A 16,435-nucleotide genomic window follows, 5' to 3' on the forward strand; every position below is an offset into this window, starting at 1 on the left:
TGAAAGGTCTGGGAGTAAATGTTACCAGGCTGCCAGTGAAGGCCAAATCCGTGCCAATCGCAGCAGACGGGTTAAGGGAATATATAGTACTTGATGAAACTTAAATCTATATGTATCTGAAACAATGTATGTGAAGTAATTATTGCCATTATAACTATCAGCAGATATATACTCATCATCATCATCATCCCATCATTGTATTTTACTAATTTCTATTTTATGTTAATGAAAGAAAAACTCTTGACTTGGACAGTTTACTAAGAAACAACAAAACAAATAGTTGCATATACAAATTAGCAAGTATGGATTGCTAAAAATTCCTTAAACTCTAAACTGTTCTTTACAACCCCGCCGAGAAATATCATTATGTAAGTATCAACACACTCTGAAGCCAACCACTGCATGCACCTGACCATATAAAGAAACACCAATGGCTTAAATCATGTCCTTCTATTTACTACTTCATGTTTTTTCGAGATTTGGAGGTTGCGTTAACTGGACACATGATTTTAACTTCCTTGCAGCTTCAATTCTTACAGTAACCAAGCCTCCTTCTCCTTTTATTTTTCTTTATCGTCATTATATCTTCATTTTAAATATCATTCCACAAGGCTATCAAGATTGTTTACTTTTGATATCAGGGAAGACCACTTATGAATCTCAGCAATACCAAATAAAGACAATTACTTCAAAATGCTTTATCGTCATTATAAGTATATCTTCATTTTACACATCATTCCACAAGGATATTAAGATTCTGTTTACTTTTGTTATCAGGGAAGATCACTTATGAATCTCAGCAATACCAAATAAAGACATAATTACTTCAAAGTGCTTTATCGTCATTATAAGTATATCTTCTTTTTATGTATCATTCCACAAGGCTATCAAGATTCTGTTTACTTTTGATATGAGAGAAGACCACTTATGAAACTCAGCAATGCCAAATAAGACACAATTACTTCAAAATGCGATAATTAAGTTTCAGTATCGCTCTCCACATGTTTAAAATATATTAGCAATTAAAGGAACACAATTAAAAAGTTCTTTGTGTGGGTGTGATAATTTTAACATACCACTGTGTAGAATAAAATGGACTGGCAACACTTATGAAATTCTATGTACATGTATAACTTCCCTTTTCTTTTCTAATCTTCCTCTATGTAACAATAAAACCACGATTTGTTTCCATTCCAACCTTTGTCTTCCTTTCAATATTTTCCCGATTCTCAGAAAACGCGACAAATACATTTTTTCCCCAAGTGGCAGCGACTGAAATGAAAAATGAAAAAAAATGTGTGAATTGTTGAATAAAATGTTGAAAAATGCTTATTGTATACCTGAGAGAGAGAGAGAGAGAGAGAGAGAGAGAGAGAGAGAGAGAGAGAGAGAGAGAGAGAGAGAAATTAGTTCACTCTTTTTTTATCCTTTTAATCTCTCCACAAGCTGGCTGCCATAGAGAGAAAAGGAGGATGTAAATATATAAATAGAAGTAGTAGTAGTAGTAGTGGTAATAGTAGTAGTAGTAATAGTAGTGGTGGTAGTGATTATAGTTAGTCTAAAAATATACCCCGCACCCACACTACCACCCTAAACCTACTTGTCTAAATATAAATAAACAACAACAACAACTTATAAATATACTACCACTACTACACCCCTCTACTCCTACCCATGTCTAAATGTATACACACACAAAAACAACAACAACAAAAAACACTTCTGTACATTGTAATATCTAGTTATAATAATATTCCCCCTACAACACACACACACACACACACACTCAGTCTTCCCCATACAATTATAAATACCTTGAATGAGTTATAAGACAAAGTGATGGAGGCAAAGAGAGTGTGGGAAGTTAATGAAAAAATAGAAATGTATATATCGTCACCCTCATAAAATAATCGCCTAAGTCATTTTTCAGTAATTTCCAGGTTTTTGTTTACATCAAATTTTTTTTTTTTAACGTGAGATGCCCATTTTTGTATAGTTGCCTTCGTTATTCAGGGTTTGAGTGTTCTGGAATTTGCCTTTTCATTTCTGCCTAAATCTTAAGCCCAATGAGATAATGACAGTTATTTTCCGATTTCCTGAAAAGTAGAAAATGATGACTTTGGCGATTTCTTTATGAAGGTGACGATATGGCGACAAGACTAAAAGACCAAATGAAAGTTGCTCAGGCCCTGTGTACTATAACTTGGTAAACACACACACACACCTTGCCTGGCGCATCACCACATAGCTCGCTGGATGCCGGACAGCTTGTTGTAGTCAGCCTCATGTCTCCAAACCATGCGGGAGAGGCGCCATCTGGGGGAGGTTAGGTTAGGTTAGTTTTGATTTCTTACAGTAAAGGAGGCAGTTCGGAAAAGCTAAGCGCAGAAATAATAAGAACATAAGAACGTAAGGAGTCTGCGGGGTAGGTAAGGTTAGGGTTTCTATTTTTCACAGTAAAGGAAGCAGAAAAAAAAGGATATATATTACACTGTGACTTTAATATGGAATTCAGTGTATTATGGACTGAAGTGTATCTATAAATCATTACCAAAGAAAATATGAATACACATTACTAGAACAATTGGTGAAGCAGATACATGAAATAGCATTATACACAACTGAACTGTTGAATAAAAATCCTAAGGGCGAAATATCATAAAGCAAACCATTGTAAAGCACAAGACATGTACTACTACTGCCAATACCCCCCCTCTCTCCCTGCCCTTTACCTGGTCACAAGGCCCCTGGGTCGGGAGGTCAGCATACAGCGCTTGTGTAGCTGCGAGATGCTGGAGTTCCTGGGCAGGGCAGCGATCTCCTGGTCGGCTAGCTCCTGTGAAGGGTGGGGAGGGATGTGTTAGTGGTAACTAGAATTTTTTTTTTTTTTACAGCAAAGGAGACCGAAAAAAAAAAAAAAAAAAAGCCCGCTACTCGCTGCTCCCATAAAGAATCCGAAGCGGTGGCTGAAAGAGCAGTCAATTAGGTGAGATACAGGGTTTGTTCACCAATCTCATGTACCACTGTCATGAACGAATCACTATCTTACATTTACTGTTGGTTTCTTTAATTTTTCTTCATCGTAGTCTGCTTGGAGTTGCATATTTTTAAGCTCGCACTATTTTTTCATGCAGCGTGTAGCCCTTGTGTTAATAACTTTAAACCATAAGGGACAGGTGATGTTTTTATCTGGTTGTCAGGCAAAGAACGGGTACGAATTTCTCCAGTCTGCCTGTTGTGGGCTTAACCCGGCCAAATTTGTGGCTCTACCGTGTAGCAGTGACGGGCCAAATTTGTGCCATGATATAAACCCCACAAAATAGATGATGCATAAACAGATCACAAATGCTTTGATATATATTATGAAATGGTTTGTGTAAGTGATGATTTTTTCTCATTATTCTCGCTTAGAGGGACCATTAAGAAATGTGATCCCCGCTGCTACCGGGCTAATCTGAGCTTCTTGATCCGGGAAAATGTCAAAATATCCCTGGCTATAGAGGAGCACTTTTGCCTGCCACCCCCATCCGTTAGGGGTTAAGTATTGATATGACAATGAAGTCCATAATCTCAAGCATTTGTTGGTTTACTCATACACCCATGTTTGGTAAGGCTTTTGTAGTTGTGAGTAACTATTTCTGTGAGTATGAGCCATGTGGTATGACAAGACTTCAGTACCATGAATGTGAATAAAACATTCATGAGAAGGCGACTAACCTCCTTTGTGACCTTTGGAAATTGTTGTGAGAGCCGAATGCGTCTAAGAATATAGGCCTTAGAATTACATAGACACGAGAAGAATCACCCTTATAAGAATAGTAAAAACCCTGGTCTCTTTACAACCACAGAGATAACCCTGACTGTGGCACTATAGAATACTTGCTTTAGCCTCCCCCTTTCTATTATTTTCCTTACTTTACTGTCACTCTTATTTCTCATGTCCAGGTCTGCTTATCGAGAGGGCTGTTTGGGTCTACAACAATTTTAACTTTTCCACTGATACCCTTTCATGGATTTCAATACTAATACAACTACTATCACTACTACTACTACTACTACTACTAATAATAATAATAATCAGTGCTCTATTTCACCCAGTGGCCTATATAAAAGATGAGAAAAATAGCACAAATTAACAACTTACAAATTACAGTATACACTTCATCATAATCAACACTAAATACTATAATAATAATAATAATAATAATAATAATGATCCCTTCACACACCTGCAGTTCCGGGGGCAGGATGTTGTTCTTCCGGAGCGCATTGATGTTGACGCGCTGGAATGCAAACTCCTTCACGGCCTTGCGGTTCTTCACCTCCTTGATCATCTTCCAGTTGGGGTACTTATGCGTGACGGCAGAGGTGTGTAGGCCGCACCACGCTGCCACTGCTACTGCTGGGCTCTGGAGGTGTGGAGGAGGAGGTGTTAGTGGGGACATACGTGAGGAAGAGGTGGTGGTGTTAGTGAGTGTTAACCCAGTAGCAGCGACGGGCCAAACTTGTGCCATGATATAAACCCCCCAAAATTGATGATACATAAACTGACCACAAATGCTTTGATATATATTATGAAATGGTTTGTGTGAGTGATGATTTTTTCTCATTTTTCTCGCTTAGAGGGACCATTAAGAAACATGATCCCCGCTGCTACTGGGTTAATTCCCCACCATCTGTTAATAGGTTAGCATTCATAGGTAAGAAGCATATGTTAAAACAAGGTCAGTATACAAGGTTTATCACACTATACTTAAACGGAGATATATGAATCATCTCACCTCAGCTTGTCACCCGATGGTCTTCCCTGCCTTATGATTATACATGAGCGAGGAGAGAGACAGCACAAAGGCACATTCTATGGATATGCCGCCTAAGACTTTACCCATCCAAATAAAATGTTTAAAAAGAGGTATAAAAATAAAACATATCGCTTCAAGGTGCGCTATGGTCAGGACACGAGACAGGCTATAGATGAGTTTGTGCAATCTGTTCGTCATTCTCAAACGCTGGGAACAGGTTAGGTTTTCCGATTCATCTATTATTTGTTTTTGCTCCATTCCCGTTGAGCCGATTCCAATATTCCATGACCCAGACACTTGGAATATTATAGACTTCACAACCCATATCTGGTCCATTGTCACCAAGCAGATTCCAATATTCCATGACCCAGACACTTAAAATATTATAGACTTCACAACCCATATCTGGTCCATTGTCACCAAGCAGATTCCAATATTCCATGACCCAGACGCTTGGAATATTATAGACTTCACAACCCATATCTGGTCCATTGTCACCAAGCAGATTCCAACATTCCAAGAACTTCAACCTACAATGCTGGGAATACCTTAGGTTTCCCAATTCAACTATCATGTTTGTGGTCCATTCCCGCTGAGCAGATTCCAATAGTTCAAGATTAAGATGCTTGGAATGCTATAATCTTCACATCTGTTTTGGACCATTCCCATTCAGCAGATTCCAATATTCCAAGATTCAGGTGCTTGGAATACTATAATCTTCACAATCCATTCCTCATCTGTTTTGGACCATTCCCATTCAGCAGTTTCCAATATTCCAAGATTCAGGTGCTTGGAATACTATAATCTTCACAATCCATTCCTCATCTGTTTTGGGCCATTCCCGTTCAGCAGATTCCAATATTCCAAGATTCAGGTGCTTGGAGTACTACAATCTTCACAATCCATTCCTCATGTTTTGGGCCATTCCCGTTCAGCTGATTCCCATATTCCAAGATCGTCAAACTCACAGGGAAACACTTTACGATCTATTCCTTATACGCTTTTTGGTCCATTCCCGTTGAGCAGATAGCCATATTCCAAGAGCCTAATCCAATCTGGGAATAAGCTTCACAATCTATCTATTATCTGTCCAGTGGGTGAAATTCTATACTTTTACTGACATAATAAAGTGCTTCTTGTACACTTGCTAGCCAGTCCAGTCACAAATTGCTGTTTTCTTCTTTTCTTAATGTTGCAAATTGCTGGTTACTCTTTTTTTTCTTGCAAATCGTTTCTTTTTTATGTTGCAAATCGCTTTTCTTATTTTTACGTTGCAAGTTGCTGCGTTTTCCTTTTTTTCTTAGGTTGCAAATCGCTTTTTCTTTTTCCTTTTCAAGCACAATAGAAGGTGTGTTGGTCCCTCGAAGAAGTGTGGTGGCGACAGAGGTATTGGATTAGGTACTGGCCACGGCGGGGGTTGTAACTTATCCTTTTTTTATCGAGGATACACAGAGAAGTAACATAAATGGGGACGCTTTAACTTAAGGGAATGTTGTTTTCTATAGTGGTTTGTATCTGGTTCAGTGTTTGCAATGGCATGAGCTATGGATACAAGTTATTTTCCTCTTATTTTTTCTTTTATATATTTTTTTTGGGGGGCTTGGGTTATATGTATCTTTCTTTTGAGTTTGGAATGCTTTCTATAGTTTTTTGGGGGAGTTTAGATAATTTTCCTTTTTTTTTTTATTATTTTGGAATGCTTTCTTATGTTCCTTCTCACTCTCTTGCGTCACACAAGCCTAGGCGCTCTCCCACAGTTCCTTTTCCTGTGTGTGGGAGAGGGCGCGGTGTATGAAGACAGAGCTGAGGTCCTTCGACTGTTTGAGCTTCGGCGCAGCCTTGAGCAGCTTCTTCTTATCCTCCGCCTCAACGACTTGGCCCATGTACAAGCCCTTCTCCATGTCCACCGTCACCAGGTTGTGGATACGGACCTCCTTGTCAATCAGGTACTTGGTGACCTCCTGGAATTTCTTCTGGATGTCCTTGGTTTTGGTGAATGGTGTGCTGCGGAGGTAGATCGTGCGTTGTCTCTCCTTATTTTTAGCGTCCGTCTCTTTCACCTCTTCTGCCTTTTTCTTCTTTGCGGCGCGCTTTTTGGCGTTCTTGCTTGGCTTGGCGTTCGTGGCAGTTTCCTCATCCTCCTCTTTGCTGTCTTTGTTGTTTTTCTGACTAGCACTGGCAAGGTTTGCAAGGGTTGACTTGACGAGGATGGAGCAGGCCTGACAGGCAATCCCACCATCGCTGTCCATCAGGAGAATAACACTGTCGGGATCATCAGCTAGAACGTCCAGGGTTTCCGATTGCCTGTGCGTCGAGCCAGCGTTGAACAGGAACACCTTCCTGCAGACGAAGCAGCGGAATCCGTACTTTGCCTTCACCTCCTCTTTGCCAGAGCCATCGCCAGTCTTTCCTGCGGCAGACGAGGTGGTGGATTTCTTAGTGCTGCTGGCTGCTCCCTTTTTCTTCCCTGCCATAGGACCACCAGGGGCAGGGGTAGGAGCAGGGGATATCTGAGCACCCACTCCTTTTCCTCCCTTCTTCCCTCCCGTAGCAGGACCAGCAGGTGCAGTAGCAGGGGACGTCTGAGCACCCACTACTTTTCCTCCCTTCTTCCCTCCCGTAGCAGAGGCAGCAGGAGTAGGAGCAGGGGGTATCTGAGCACCCACTCCTTTTCCTCCCTTCTTCACCCCCGTAGCAGGACCAGCAGCAGGAGTAGGAGCTGGGGATATCTGAGCACCCACTCCTTTTCCTCCTTTCTTCCCTCCAACAGCAGAAACAGTCGAAGTAGGAGCAGCGGACATCTGGATACCCACTTCTTTTCCTCCCTTTTTACCCCCAGCAGTAGAGAACACCTGAGTACCTGCTGCCTTCTTCCCCTTAGAGACAGCAGAGGCAGCAGCAGCAAGGGTGGCAGCAGGGGACTTCTGAGCACCCACTGATGACATGCCCACACTCTTACTTAGGGCATCTTGTACGGCAGAGGCCACGGAATTCGCAACAGGAGCTTTCTTATTCTGAGTCACTCCTTTCAACCCCAAGCTATCAACCTCCATCATGGCGGCATAGACAGCAGATGCCACGGAGGACACAATAGGAGGAGCAGGGGACTTTAAACAATGCGAGGCTCCTTGGATGCCCTTCTGCTTCCCTCCTGAAGAAACACCTGAGGCCCCAGCAATGGACGCGGAGGACCCCTGAGACCCCAGACCACCACCTGACCTCTTGTTCTGACCTCCATTACTCTTCCCATGACCAGTAGAAGCAGGACCAGTGACCCCTAAGCTCCCCTGGTCACCATTACAACCCCTCCCATTAGCAGGAGCCTCGGAGTCAGCAGAAGGCTCCGGGGTAGTCTGACCACGGGATACCCCCCATTTTCGAACTTTTGACCCTGTTTTCTTCTTTCCTTTCCCCATGGCGAAGGTAATGACCACCGGGTGATTGATGGAGGTGTTCTGAAGGCGTGGGTGAGCTGTCGATGCGTGGGGAGGTGTGTAAAGGGAGGGATAGAGGGTGAAGCACTCAACCGCACCGCCTCCTCCTTTTCACGATCCTCGCTGGCGCCCTCTTGAGGTTCCCGGGTAGTCCATAATTATATCTCCTTTTTCAGCTTTTCTGCGCATTCTCGTATTATTTAGGCATTTCACTTTACTCCTAGGGCATCATACTCATTACAGACGACGATGAATACATAACTGACGACGATGAATACATAAATAAAGCCAAAATTCAATACGGTTTCCAAGCTACATCTTTTTCTTGAGGTTCCCGGGTAGTCCATAATTATATCTCTTTTTTCAGCTTTTCTGCGCATTCTCGTATTATTTTGGCATTTTGTTTTACTCCTTAGGGCATCATACTCATTACAGACGACGATGAATACATGAATAATCCTGATAATGGTGAAATAAAGCAATTCTATACGGTTTCGTTCTTCTTCTTCTTGAGTTCCCGGATAGTCCATAATTATATTCCTTTTTTCATCTTTTCTGCTTATTCTCGTAGTATTTTAACATGTCACTTTACTCCTTAGACACCAATGAATACATAAATAATCCTAATAATAGTCAAATAAAGCCAGGAATTCTATACGGTTCTTCTTGAGTTTTCTGGATAGTCCATCATTATCTTTCTTTTTCATCTTTTCTGCTTATTCTCGAAGTATTTTAACATGTCACTTTACTCCTTAGGCACCAATGAATACATAAATAATCCTAATAATAGTCAAATAAAGCCAGGAATTCTATACGGTTCTTCTTGAGTTTTCTGGATAGTCCATCATTATCTTTCTTTTTTCATCTTTTTTGCTTATTCTCGTATTATTTGGGCATTTCATTTTACTCCTTAGACACCAATGAATACATAAATAATCCTAATAATAGTGAAATAAAGCCAGGAATTCTATACGGTTGTGCTTCTCGAGTTTCCGGATAGTCCATCATTATATTCCTTTTTTCATCTTTTCTGCTTATTCTCGTCGTATTTTAACATGTCACTTTACTCCTTAGGCACCAATGAATACATAGATAATCCTAATAATAGTGAAATAAAGCCAGGGATTCTATACGGTTCTTCTTGAGTTTTCTGGATAGTCCATCATTATCTTTCTTTTTTCATCTTTTCTGCTTATTCTCGAAGTATTTTAACATGTCACTTTACTCCTTAGACACCAATGAATACATAGATAATCCTAATAATAGTGAAATAAAGCCAGGGATTCTATACGGTTCTTCTTGAGTTTTCTGGATAGTCCATCATTATCTTTCTTTTTTCATCTTTTCTGCTTATTCTCGAAGTATTTTAACATGTCACTTTACTCCTTAGACACCAATGAATACATAAATAATCCTAATAATAGTGAAATAAAGCCAGGAATTCTATACGGTTCTGCTTCTCGAGTTTCCGGATAGTCCATCATTATCTTTCTTTTTTCATCTTTTTTGCTTATTCCCGTATTATTTGGGCATTTCATTTTACTCCTTAGGCACCAATGAATACATAAATAATCCTAATAATAGTGAAATAAAGCTAAAATTCAATACGGTTTCCAAGTTACGTTCTTCTTGAGGTTCTTGATAGTTCATAATTATATCTCCTTTTTCAACTTTTTCTGCTTATTCTCGTATTATTTTAGCATTTAATTTTTCTCCAAAGGCACCATACTAATTGCAGACGACGATGAACACATAAATAATCCTAATAATGATGAAATAAAGCCAAAATTCAATGCGATTTCCAAGTTACTTAAATACGTATCTACTTTATTCCCCTTTCACGCCTATTCTCACACCATTAATGCCCCTTACTGTAATTCTAAGACACTATACTTACTACAGACGCCGATAAATACATAAATAATCCTAATAATGGTGAAGTAAAGCCAAAATATTTAATGTGGTTTTCAGAGACTCAATACTTATCCTCCTTTATTCCCGTTTCCCGCCCTTTCTCACACCATTATTGCCCCTCACTACACTCCTAAGGCACTATACTCACCATAGACACCAATAAATACATAAATACACTTAAAACTGATGAAATATACCCAAAATTCAATACGGTTTCCAGATATTAAATACTTATCCTCCTTTATCCACCTTTCCCGCCCTTTCTCACACTATTATTGCCCCTCACTATACTCCTAAGGTACTATACTCATCATAGACATCATTAAATACTCTAAATAATGCTAAACTAACGTCAAAATCCCTTAAATCATATAAAAAACAAAAAGCCGGGTTGGTCTTGTAAGTATTCCATTTTATACCGTTATTTGGCGTTTCACAGGTAAGTCAGGTGTGTGAATTAGTAGAAAAAATGTCAGGGATTATTGTAAAGGTGCGTAATTACTGTACCTGTGTCTGAAGGCCATAATAAAGCGGTGTTTTGGGTAAAGGACTCAATGTAAACAACCTTGCCATGGGGGCCGCCATCTTGATCTGCCCCTCTCTATGGCTCGTTTTTCTCTCTATTCTTATTCCTGTTCCTTTTTTCATATTCTTATTCCTGTGTTTGCTATTTTATTACTTCTGTTTTATGGTTTTGGTTCCTATTTTTCCTATTTTCTTATTTTTACGTAGTTACTCGTTTTCCTTTGTTCTTTCTATTTTTCGTACTCCAATATACTTATTTTTCTGTCTATTTTTATTCATTTTATCTTATTCTTATTCCTGAGATCAAGAAGAGGAAGAAAAAGAAGAGATAAATAAAATAAGTGTGGAATGGATACAGGGAGAAATAAATACGGAGAGACTAGGTTTCCATCTCCACTCTTTTTTCCTCCTTTTTTAATATTCTTTTCTGCTTCTCTTTCGTCCATTTCTGCTTATCGTACTCCTATCTACTTCTTTTTCTGTCTATTTTTATTCCTGATATCTTATTCTTATTCCTGAGATCAAGAAGAGGAAGAAAAAGAAGAGAGAAAAATGAGTGGGGAATCGATACAGGGAGAAATAAATACGGAGACAAGATTAGGTTTCCATCTCCACTCTTTTTTCCTCCTTTTTAATATTCTTTTCTGCTTGTCTTTCGTCCATTTCTGCTTATCGTACTCCTATTTACTTCTTTTTCTGTCTATTTTTATTCCTGTTATCTTATTCTTATTCCTGAGATCAAGAAGAGGAAGAAAAAGAAGAGAGAAAAATGAGTGGGGAATCGATACAGGGAGAAATAAATACGGAGACAAGATTAGGTTTCCATCTCCACTCTTTTTTCCTCCTTTTTAATATTCTTTTCTGCTTCTCTTTCGTCCATTTCTGCGTATCGTACTCATATATACTTATACTCCTGTCTATTTTTATTCCTGTTATTTTATTCTTATTCCTGAGATCAAGAAGAAGAAGAAAAAGAAAAGAGAAATAAAATGAGTGTTGAATGGATACAGGGAGAAATAAATACGGAAACAAGATTCGGTTCCCATCTCCACTCTTTTTTCCTCCTTTTTAATATTCTTTTCTGCTTCTCTTTCGTCCATTTCTGCTTATCCACAAGACCATGATATGAATAAACGAAAGAGAGGAGAGGAAGAAGAGGTATGATAAGTACAGGGAGAATTGAAAAATGGATAATAACAGATCGATCTTACTCTCCTTTTAATTTCATGTTTTTTTCTTTCTTTTTGGCTGTGGATTATTTATTAGGGACTATGCCGCCCCCTCTGAGTACACTGACACTGAGGTTTCCAAGAGGCTTCCTGATTATCTGTCTTGCATCTTTTGTACTGCCTGGGGGTTGGGAGGGCATGCTCCTCCCTTCTCCTTTGTTGTTTTACTTGCAACAATAAACTGTCACTCAATCAATCTTTCTTTTCTTCTCTTTTTCGCTTACGTTCTTAACGATACAAATGAAGAAAGATAATTAGAAGGAGTAACCTCATTCTCGACCTCTAGTACCTCCTTCTCGACCTCCAGAACCTCCTCCTCCTCGATAAATAAATAAATAAATAAAATAAAATAAAATGAAATAAATAAATAAATAAATAAGGAAAAAAGATAGATAGCTAAAATAAATAAATAAACAGATAAAAATAAAGAGTAAGTGAATAAATACATAAAAATAAATAAATGAACAAATAAAATAAAATAAATAAAAATGAAAAAAACCCGTTTACCTAAAGAAATATGGCGCAGAGATATGCCTTTAAAATCCGCCTGTTGGGGACATACACTAAACCTGCGCGTTGCCTCGGTGCTCATCTCCGTCACACTTTTTACTTTTGTCTATTATGGGAGCGTCGAGTAGCGTTTTATTTTATTTTTTTCACTCTTTTTGTTGCCCTTGAGCCGCCTCCTTTCATGTAAAAAAAAAAAAAAAAAAATCTTCATTCATTCATTCATTTTATTTTTTTCGTGACGGGGGATATTTTTTTTTGTTGATGAATATTATGTTTTTTTTTTCTATCGATTTTGAAATAGAGGAAAAGAGGAAGAGGAAAGAAAATGGGAAGATATTATTATTATTATTATTATTATTATTATTATTATTATTATTATTATTATTATTATTATTATTATTATTATTATTATTATTATTATTATTATTATTATTATTATTATTATTATTATTATTATTATTATTATTATTATTATTATTATTATTATTATTATCCCGATTTCGTTATCCGAGGTCATCAAGCGTCTACGCGGTCTACTGGTTAGCGTGCCTGGCTACCACTCCGCGGGCCCGGGTTCGAATCCCGACTATGGCAGTTAGCACGCGACCCACCCAGTTTATCATCGTCCCTTTTGAGATGACGGATAAATGGACACCTGGGAAAACGAAGGTAAACTGGAGTAACCCGGATTTCACACCTGCCCTGTATCCCGGGTTAATGGGTTCTTTCAAAGGTTGTTTCCACCACAGGCTCACTGGGTTAACGCGACGGAGATGAACACCAAAGTCACGTGCATCTAATAGCGTATATATGTACCCAAGTTGACCTGTACCTCACTGTTTACCATGTTTCCCCAGGTACGCATATTATCGATCAGCCCAAAAGGGAGGATGAACTGCTGGCGAGCCGACTGCCAGGGCCGAAATTCAACCCAAGAGAAGGAAGAAAAAATAAAAGTGGAAAGCAACAAGAAGACAGAAGAAAAACAAGAAAACAAATAGAGAAAGAGGAAACATTGAGAACAAACAGACCACAAACACAACAAGAACGGACTTTGAATTCAAGCCGTGCGCGCGGAAGAGAGTAAGAGAGAAACCGAGGGAGGGACAGAGAGAGAGAGAGAGAGAGAGAGAGACCAAGGGAGAGAGGATCCAGCCCAGGCCCAGCAGGAAGGGGAGAGAAAGAGAGAAAGGGAGAGCCAGGGAGAGGGGGGAAGGGAGCGTGTTGCCCCGCCCCCTTCAGGCAGATTGCAGAATTGCCTGGCGAGGGACCTTCACCTGTCTCTTTCTACCTGGCAGCCAAACAGGTATGACCTTACCCGCCCTATAGGCCTACCTTACCCTACCTGGCCTGTCCTAGTGAAAGGGAGAGTGAGAGAAGGGGTAAAAGGGAGAGAGAAAGTGATCTGATCTTTCTCATTCTCTCACTCCGTCTCTCTTTGCTCTCTCGTCTCTCTCTCTCTCTCTCTCTCTCTCTCATTCGTGGATTTAGCAAGGACGAAGAGGTGAGAGAGTGGATTGATTATTTACATTTTTGATGGTGATGATGGTGATGGTGGTGGTGGTTATAGTGAAGAAAGATATCGTACTCGAACGCTATTTAATCGAATATTTTAAGCCGGTTCGCATCTTTGGTTCCCCGGTGCGTAGATGGCGAAGAGGAGGAGGAGGAGGAGGAGGAGGAGACGCATTGATTTTCATCCCCCGCAGGAAAAGCGATATTTTTGAAGGCCTAGAGGTGATTCTTTATTTTTTACTTTTTAGTTTTTGTTTTCGTCCCCGTCTTTTCATCAATGCAGCTTTTTTTCTTCTCGTAATAAGTTTTCGAAGGCCTGAAGCGCTTTTTTTTATTTGTTTTTATTTTCGTGTTTTCATCAATGTAGGCCTATCTTTTTTTCTGGTAGCCTAATACATTTTCGGAGGCCTGAAGCGCTTTTTTTTTATTTGTTTTCATTCTCGTCTTTTTATCAATGTAGGCCTATCTTTTTTTCTGGTAGCCTAATACGTTTTCGAAGGCCTAAAGCGCTTTTTTTATTTGTTTTCATTCTCGTATTTTCATCAATGTAGGCCTATCTTTTTTCTGGTAGTCTAATACGATTTTGAAGGCCTAAAGCGCTTTTTTTTATTTGTTTTCATTCTCGTATTTTCATCAATGTAGGCCTATCTTTTTTTCTGGTAGCCTAATGCGTTTTTGAAGGCCTAAAGCGCTTTTTTTTTATTTGTTTTCATTCTCGTATTTTCATCAATGTAGGCCTATCTTTTTTTTCTGGTAGCCTAATACGATTTCGAAGGTCTATTATGTTTTTTATATATATTTTTAGTCTTATTTTTGTTTTATGCAGATTTTTTTTCTTCTAGTAATAAGTTTTTGAAGGCCTAAAGCGCTTTTTTTATTTGTTTTCATTCTCGTATTTTCATCAATGTAGGCCTATCTTTTTTCTGGTAGCCTAATACGTTTTCGAAGGTCTATTTTATATATTTTTTTTATCTATTTTTAGTTTTGTTTTCGTTCCCGTCTTTTCATCAACGCAGATTTTTTCTTCTACTAATAAGTTTTTGAAGACCTAAATCGCTTTTTTTTTATTTGTTTTCATTTTCGTCTTTTTCATGAATGCATTTTTTTTCGAAGGTCTGTTATGTTTTTTTTTTTATCTATTTTCAGTTTTGTTTTCGTTTTCATTCTATCTTCATTACATTTTTTTTCTCGTCTCGTAATTAGTGTTCTTTTTTATTTTAAAGGAAAAGGAAGAAAAAAAACAAGGAAAATGAATCATGTAAACAGTGACATGACTTCGTATGATGTAACTTTTGTACTTTGTTATTAGATTTACTTATCATTCCTTACATCGCTTTAGTGAAATAATTGAAAGAAAAGGAAAAATATATATAATGACGATGGTGAATTATGACACTGGATAATAGTCGAGCATTCTCATTTTCTTCAATTTTTTAGATTTACAAATAAAGAAGAAAAACAAGGTAGGCGGTGATTCTCGTATATGATGGTTTTTTGTGTGTGTTTGTGTTTTCGTTTTCGCACAATTAAAAAAAGTGTTCGTTGAGGAGAAATTCATATAGAGAAATAGATGCGTCATTTTACACGTTTATTATTATTATTATTATTATTATTGTTGTTGTTGTTGTTGTTGTTGTTGTTGTTGTTGTTGTTGTTGTTGTTGTTGTTGTTATGTACTACTCTTTCTCCTCTTACTACTACTACTACTACTACTACTACTACTACTATTACTACTACTATTAAGAGGAAAAAGCATGATGGCGTAATGACTATGTCGTTCTCTCTCTCTCTCTCTCTCTCTCTCTCTCTCTCTCTCTCTCTATCGATTTAGGCCCCGAAGTGAAAATTTGGCCCTTTTGCGATTTTCATTTGTTTATTTATTTTCATTCGATTTAAAAACAAGAGAGCGATTTTAATGTTGAAGAGAGTAAAGAAACGTACGATTTATTTTTCTTTATTATTAGAAAATTTTGCGATACCATGTAAATCTACGGTTCTCTTCTGCCATGTTTAGTTTCTTTATTTGTTATTATTTTTATTTTATTTAGGTGATTTTTCCGTAATTTTCGTTTTATTTCCACGGTTCTTCTCTCTCTTATTTTCTTTATGGTGAGCGAAATGCAAGAAAGTAAGACAATCAAGAAAACTATGGCAATGTTATATTTTTCTTTTTCTTTCTTCCTTACGCTTTTTACTCTATTTTCTTTATATTTTAATCTTTTTATTTCATTATATTTTTGTGTGTCATTCATTCACGGAAAAAAGAAGGAAAATAAGATGAGTTTACATATATATAGGTAAAAGAATAACATTTTTTTTCTAATTATCTCCAAAAATTCTTCAAGCAATCTCCTGTTTTTTTTTTTGTTATTTTCTTCATTCTCTGTGAAATGCGAAGTGAAGTGAAGTGAAGTGAAAACAAGTGGATAAAAATAACAAAGGAAACGAGAAGGAAAACGAAATGAAAGAATATGAAGGAAACAGATGAACAAAAATTAAAATGAGA

At 38.1% G+C, this 16,435-nt stretch overlaps 2 protein-coding genes across 2 annotated transcripts in view; one reads left to right on the forward strand and one right to left on the reverse strand.

Annotated features, from left to right (window-relative positions):
• Window positions 1-240: 240 nt before the first annotated feature.
• Window positions 241-10,784, reverse strand: LOC127000800 (28S ribosomal protein S14, mitochondrial-like). The gene is made up of 5 exons (XM_050864857.1): window positions 10,658-10,784; window positions 4,230-4,409; window positions 2,733-2,836; window positions 2,225-2,316; window positions 241-1,272 (listed from the first exon to the last, which is right to left on the reverse strand). Exons 1-4 carry the CDS (start codon window positions 10,733-10,735, stop codon window positions 2,238-2,240), a joined length of 441 nt encoding a protein of 146 aa, XP_050720814.1. The 5' UTR covers window positions 10,736-10,784; the 3' UTR covers window positions 241-1,272; window positions 2,225-2,237.
• A 2,916-nt stretch (window positions 10,785-13,700) lies between these two features.
• Window positions 13,701-16,435, forward strand: part of LOC127000801 (elongation factor 1-alpha-like) — an 11,693-nt gene continuing 8,958 nt past the window's right edge. Inside the window, exon 1 of the mRNA XM_050864858.1 lies at window positions 13,701-13,720. The gene's annotated coding sequence lies outside the window, so the exon portion shown is untranslated. The remainder of the gene's footprint in view (window positions 13,721-16,435) is intronic.

The sequence above is a fragment of the Eriocheir sinensis genome, chromosome 19 (genome assembly GCF_024679095.1).
Source record: "Eriocheir sinensis breed Jianghai 21 chromosome 19, ASM2467909v1, whole genome shotgun sequence".
NCBI classification, from domain to species: Eukaryota; Metazoa; Arthropoda; class Malacostraca; order Decapoda; family Varunidae; genus Eriocheir; species Eriocheir sinensis.